The following is a 7412-nucleotide window of genomic DNA, read 5'->3' on the forward strand; positions in this document are numbered from 1 at the left end:
TATATTAATTTTATTTTATTTTTTTAATTTTTACTATTTATTTATTTTTTAGTTTTGCCAGATATATTTATATTATTCTGTTTCAATTATTTTTTATTATTCATTTTTTTATTATTATTACTATTTTTACTATTAAAACAAGACTTAAATTTATTAAAAGAAAACTGAACAATATTCAACTAATTCATCTGTTATTTTTACTAGAGTTGGCTGTATTGCTAACCTTAAAGAATTTATTTAAATTATATTACAAGCTTTTAAATTTTATTTAATAAGCAACGATAGATGAGGCTTTTCATTATTTTCTGACTGTTTTTTTGGAATAAAATAACCGGATAATAAGTTAAAGGAGCAATATTATTATCTATTTGAATTCTTAAAGCTTTTACTTAAATTATGCGTTCATCTTCTGTTCCTTAAGCTAAGAATTCGAATTTATTTAAATTAAAATATACAATTTCTTTTGTTTTTTAATTATTTATTTATTCAATTTATTTCTATTAACCTTTTATATCATTATTGTTAATATTATGAGTTTGGATTAAAGATAAACCTATTTAGGGTAAAGTTACTTAACATTAAAATTATATGATATTATATTATTTATTTTTTTATGAAAAAGGAACACATACTAATTTTTTAGTTGCTCCTTCATAAAACATTTAAATAAGAAAATTTTCTAAGCTATTTTAATTATTATCAATCATATAAAGCCTTTCAATGTTTGGTTCGTCTAAATTTAGTATTAAAGGTTCTAAAGGAATATGCTTTTTTAAATCAATAAATATAAATTCGATAATAATATGATTCCTAAATGAAGGCAAATCAGGTGCATATTATTAACTTTATTAAGGCAATATTTTATATTTATAATGTTGTTCATTTTAATCATTTATATTTCCGAAAAAGCATTCTTAATATACTATTAAAAACATATTTTCTAATTTATTTTACTATTAGAAAATAAAAATTGGATATAATTTTTTTTTATATTTATATAATAATTTACAATAATATAAGAAGCATTATTTTAATTTTCAAGAGATTCTGAAAAAACAATAAAGAAATGTGCATTATTTTATTAAATAAGTTCTGTTTTAATAAACTTTTTAAGGTTTCTATCGTTTTCATTTCTTAAAACAAAAACAAGTGAATTCCTTTATGTATAATTAAGAGTTCCGGACCATCCAAAAGAGCCATTTTAATTATCAAGTAATATAATATTATAATTTTTGGGTTTATTTTATCACTCCAAATCAAAGGAGTTCTTTCTCCAGGATTAATAATAGTAAATTCTTCATTTACATTTTCTTATCTTAATTTTAATCTATGTCCAGTATTATTAAAAAGAATATATTTTGGAGTCAATGTAATAATTTTAGTAAACAAATTATTTACTTTATCTACTTAAATTACATTAACATCAACATGTACTTCCAAGAAGCTATTTTAATTTAAATAAACATCTACACAATCATTACCAATGCCTCCAACATTAATATTTTTCGATAAATTTAAGCCATTTTCATTTGTGGAAAGAAGTAGACTGTTTCTGGATGCAAAAAGATTTATTTTTCCAGTTTCGGTAACATATTATGTTTAAGGAATATTTTTTACTTTTTATCCTGGTGAATATTTAATTTATTGTTAACTATTTTCTAAATAAAAATAAAAAATATCAAAAGGAATTTAATTAACAATTACACATAATCCATATATATAATATTTTCTGCATCCATAAGGATTATAAATACTTTTTATATTAATTTCAAATTAATTTCCGTAAAAGTCACAAATTAAAGGCTATAAAAATAAAATATAATTATCATCCTCTTATTTTTTCGAATTATCATTTAAATTTTAGTCTAACGTTAATAAAATACTATCAGTTCCTTAAAAACCTGGAATACGAATTTTCAAGTGAATTTATGAAGCTAAATTTGAATTATGGTTTTATATTTATTCCTAATAATTAATTTCTCCTTCAAAAAGTTATTTTTTTTATAATAATTGTCGATTGTTTTCTATTAGAATATCGTACTCAACTTTTAATGGGAGACAATTTTTTATTTTTATTAATGGTTCGAATATTATTTAGGATTCTTCATATTAATAATTTGGATTTTATATTATTGTTTTTTATATATTTAGATATGTATAGTATTCACCGTGTTTTATTTCGTAAGATTTATTGTGAGCTGCTTAAAGAAGTTTTCGAATACTTATTTAAGTAGAAGGTAGTGAACCTTAAAATTTAAAAGAAAACTAACAATCAAGCAAATTAAAAGGTATATAAAATATTTCTGAAGGCTAAATTAATTTCTAGAGTATTTTTTAGAGAATATTATTTACTGTTTTTTAACTTATTTCGATTTCTATAGAATTATTGGTACTATTTTTTAATGAAATCAAAGATCTTAAATGAAGGATTTTGCGATTTTATTCTACTTTGTTTTCTAGAATTAAGAAATGTTATTTATTTATGTTTAATAAAATAGGTTTTTAATGAAATAATTTTACATTAGTTAATATTGGTAAGTTATCTTTTAATATTTTTATGTTTACTGTATTGTATTATTATTATTATTATTAAATATCTTAATTAATTTCATAGGATAAATTTTCTTCATTTTTAATTATCATTTGTATACTGAAGGCTTCATTTTAAATAAATATGTCATATCCAGTATTATTTAGGATACTAAAAGGACTTATATATTCTATTTTTTCAAAGGGGCTTTCTTATTATTATTAGATATCAATTTCAATATTTTATAATTATTAAATTGGTGTTAGATAATGATTATTTTTGCAAAGTTCTTCATTTTTTAAAGAATTTTAAGTCAATTAATTATATGTTTACTGTATTTGATTTAATAAAGTAATAAGCTTATCTGAAATGTTAATGTTAAATTATTAAAACTATTCCGAAAGTTCAATATGAATAACTTTTTTAATATCCAAGTCTGGGTTAGAACAATAATCAATTTATAATTAACTTTTTTCAATTATAGGTTCCCAATAATTAGCTGAAGGATTATAATAAGCAAATTATAAAGGAATATTAGCATAAAAATCACTTTAAAATTTAACATTATCGTAACTAAATAAAAAGTCAGTTTCAAATAATTTCAAATGAAGTAAAGGAATATTATCAATATCATTAATATAAAAAATTTCTAAATCTTATATATTAACTGAAAATTATTATTTTGCTTAGTAATTTTCATTATTTATATTTTCGTCTATATTATTTATTTATTAATTTTAATTATTATTTTAATAATACAAAGAATACATTTCTTATTACTACATTAAAGAATCATAAAGTAATTATAAATGCTTTACTGAAACCTTAATCTTCGTTTTTTAAATCAACCCTTCATTTTCAATATAAAAAAATTCTTAAAAAGAAGGACTTGGACCAACTTTGAGTTCATATTTGCTTTTAAAAAATGCAGTAATAGGATGAACTAAGTATCTTTTTGTCACTCTTGAAAAATCGTTTGTTAATATTTGGTTATATTTACAAGCGAAAACTTCTAAATCATTGATTTATATATTATATGCATACATATTTTTATCTTAAAGGTTCATTTTTTAAGTATCATTTTATTTTTCTAAATTTTTTATTTTTTCTTAATTTTCAATTCTTTCTCGAGTAAAAATTACAGACATATCACCTCTTAAAGCTACACATTCATTAATAAGTTTTCTAGTAGGAGGAAGAACAAAAACAGTATTTTACCATTTAAAAATAAAAACTAGGCGATGAATAAAATCAGTTTACTTATATTAAGGATAGCATTAAGGCTAAGGAGTTATACAATCTAATAATTTTAAGAAATATTCAGCTTATATTAATATTTTAGTATTAAATAAATTTAATGTTACATCTTTATCGCCACTATTTCTTATTATTGTTTGACGAAAGTTGAATTTTTTATTATGATGCTCTTATTTCTAATTCTTGCTATTTTCTTTACTGAAAGAAGGGAGAGGATGTGGTTAATCTTCAAGTGGTATAATTTATTATATTATTGAATTCGGAATATTTATTGTTTTATCCATTTCATCTTGCTCTTGTTTACATAAAGTATCTTTCCCTATAATTTTGCCGATTATTTCTTTTTTTAAATAACCGAATGCGGTTTTTTCGAAATGCGAAAATATAATATCTTAGGCACTTACATTTATTTTAATATTTAGTGATTAATCTTTTTACCATTTTATGCGTTTTTAATTTAGACTTATGAGGAATTCAGGATATAATTGCATTTCGTTTTCTATATTTGAATTTACTTTTATTAAATTTAAACTCTCTATATCCATTATTACATCTAATGGTACTGTTTTTATTTTATTTTTGTTAATAATAAAAATTATAATATTTATATGATTTTTTTATACTTGGATCTAATGCTTAAACACCTATATAATTAAAAATAAAACACTCATCCATTAAATCATCGTAAGTAAATTATGCAAAACCATCTTTATAAAATGAGTGAATTATGTTTAATTCATTCTCATTAAAATAGGTGAAGCCTTTCCTTTTACTTTATAATTTTTCACTATATTTTTTTCTATTTAAAATAAAATAATAAAGAATATTTTTTAACAAAAATAAAAATACAAAACTGAGGAAATATTATGCCCATTTCTTCCCAATAAAGCACTCTATCCCAAACACACTAAATTGAAAAAGGAATACTTAATGTTTCATTAAAATTTCCTTTTTAAATCTAAATCTAAGCATCAAAACATGATATAATATATTACTAAACCCATAAATTTTAGAAGGCCTAATTATCTTAAAGTTCGATTAATCTATCATTAGTTGCTTTTAAAATGCATTACATATTGTAATTTTATCAAAGCTAATAATAAATCCATCTTCATTCTAAGTAGCTGAAAGTATAATTTCAGGTTTATTTAGCGAAACCTAAATATACATAAAAGAAGGTTAAAATATTCTTTTAACACATTCATCTACTTCTATGTGTGTTAAATTATTTATATTCAAAATATCATCGGCATAAGAAATAAGAGCTATTATCTAATTATTAATATAGTCTATTACTCTCATAATATTTTATTAATAATATTATATTATAATCGGTTATACATAAACATCAATAAAAGAATCTATATTTTTATTTAAAAATTATTAATTAGGATAATATGCATATTTAAATTAAATAGCATTTCTAACTTATCTTTTTTCATTCTCATTTTCCATTTAATTAAATACTATTCCTTGTTATTTTTTTAAATATAAAAATTCTTAACTTTTTATTTCGGATATTTAATTTGTGTTTTAAGTAAAAGGATAGTTAGAAAGATCTACTAAATGTATATTTTAGGCATTTCCTTCATAGTAAGTACATTCCTTAGTGTCTATTTTAATTACATTTACTTCTTCTAAGTTCATCTGGAATAAAGCGGCATATTTTTCACTTTAAAGGAAATTTATTTAGACATTTTTAAATATAAAATTAGATTTATATTAGCTTTTTGAACAAAGATTATTTTTTAAACTTTCAGAATAATCAATAAATAAATCTAAAGGAATGTTTTTAATGATTTCTTTTTTGTTATTTTCTTTTTCTTTGAGGATACTTTGTATTAAATAAATTACATGATTTTGATCTATTTAGGATATACTTTTACTTTAAAAGGAAAACAAAGTGTTATAAATCATTCTTAATTTCAAAATACTTTCAGGCTTCCAATTAATAAAAGCTTTAAAGACCTAAAAATTAAATTCAACTTATTCATTTAAAAAATTTTCAGACCATTAAAGTTGGAAATAATTTGTATCTTTTTCATTTACTTATTGTAAATTTAAATTACTAGTAGTAGAAAAAATAGGTTAAAATATTTCATGTTTATGCATATATAAAGTGTCAGATATTATTATATTAGAACATGAAAAAGTGGTATTTTTTTCAAAAGGAGTTGTGCATTGAAGATAAAATACATCACTAATATCAAAGGATATTTTATCACATTATATATTTATTTATTTCCATTCAATTGATATTTTATTTTTTATATTTGGTGTATTATATTATTATGTATTTTGAATTTTATTTTATTCAAATTCGTTATTTGATTGATTTGTATTAATAGTTTCAATATTGTATTCTATATTTTCGATTTTTTCTCTTTCCTAGAAATTTTAAAGAGCGTTTTAGAAAATAGAAATGAATTCCTATAGATCTTCTGGATTATTGAATTCGAAAATGCATTCAGATAATTTGATTTCAAGTTCGTTTTGGCTATTTATAATAAAAAGTTCATTTAGAGAATTATTTTCTGAAAAATTGTTTGTCTTTAAAATATCATCAAACTAAATTAATTTCAAAAGTTCTTCTTATACATAAATATATAAAATATTTTATGGAGAAATTAAAATTTCGCCTTCTGTAAATTTCAGATATTTTTTTTCTTTAAAAAAGCCTTTTTTAATTATTAGAGATTCTTTTATTTTATTTTCTTTTTCCAATTTATTTTTCACTAATTACATTTATCTCTCCAACGACATAATATTTCTTAATTTTTTTGTTTCTTTAAGTACATTTTCATTTATTTAAATTTTCAAAATAGGTAAATTACCTTCTATGACCATCATATTTTTTTCAATATCAAAATAATTTTTTTACTAATTCATTACTTTTACTCTCATATTGTAATCTTCAATTATTTTTACTAATCCTTCTTATTATTAATCCTCACTTTAAACCATATCTTTATTAATATCAGTCTACTTACTTAAATAAAACACTCCGATATTCATAATCTAGACATGAAAAACATCATATATATCTTCAACTTAATCACTTAACATGACTTGCATATTGCCTAGTTTAAATACGAAACATCCTGAATCAGTTTCTTCGTTACTTAAAGGTAAGAGAATTATTTATTAAGAAATTTTAATATCTAGTCCTAATCTAAAAGCCGCAGAAAGTTTATTTACTTATTTTAATTATTTCAAAAAATGCTCTGTTTACGTTTTTACATCAAAAAATTCTCGTAACCTTTCCAAAAATCTTACATTGTAATAATATATTACAGGCTCAATACTGCAAGTGATATTTGCATCGAATTTCTTTTTTTATGATAGAGAATATCTCTTATAAATAAACTTCATGAAATATTATTATAATTATTATTATTATTCTATTTTTTTATTTATTTTATTTAATATATTTATTGTTTCAGGAATTCCTTATTTATCGTTTAAATACTCATTTTATAAACATATTTTTAAATCTTTTAATTTTACATATATTTCAGACCCAGAATCTTCCTGTGTATTAGTAAATACTTACAAATCTTCATAAATAACTTTAATTCCCTCTATGACATTACTTTCTTAATTTTCTTTACTTAAATAAATACTA

At 20.3% G+C, this 7412-nt stretch overlaps 2 protein-coding genes across 2 annotated transcripts, besides 5 other annotated features; one reads left to right on the forward strand and one right to left on the reverse strand. All coding sequences in view use genetic code 6, as the record gives it.

Moving 5' to 3' along the window:
- Positions 1-23: part of a microsatellite that runs on past the window's edge.
- Positions 1-31: part of a microsatellite that runs on past the window's edge.
- Positions 1-49: part of a microsatellite that runs on past the window's edge.
- Positions 1-50: part of a microsatellite that runs on past the window's edge.
- A 959-nt stretch (positions 51-1009) lies between these two features.
- IMG5_196820 (PH domain protein) lies at positions 1010-4726 on the reverse strand (the record flags this gene model as incomplete). The annotated part of the gene is made up of 2 exons (XM_004024207.1): positions 1010-4349; positions 4411-4726. Coding segments are annotated over 2 exons (3656 nt in total), but the record flags the coding sequence as incomplete, so codon positions are not given.
- Positions 3611-3647: a microsatellite.
- An 865-nt stretch (positions 4727-5591) lies between the features above and the next one.
- Positions 5592-6959, forward strand: IMG5_196830 (hypothetical protein). The gene has a single exon (XM_004024208.1). It carries the CDS (start codon positions 6210-6212, stop codon positions 6813-6815), a length of 606 nt encoding a protein of 201 aa, XP_004024257.1. The 5' UTR covers positions 5592-6209; the 3' UTR covers positions 6816-6959.
- The last annotated feature ends 453 nt before the right edge of the window (positions 6960-7412 follow it).

This window comes from Ichthyophthirius multifiliis (genome assembly GCF_000220395.1).
Source record: "Ichthyophthirius multifiliis unplaced genomic scaffold scaff_1120509251401, whole genome shotgun sequence".
NCBI classification, from domain to species: Eukaryota; Ciliophora; class Oligohymenophorea; order Hymenostomatida; genus Ichthyophthirius; species Ichthyophthirius multifiliis.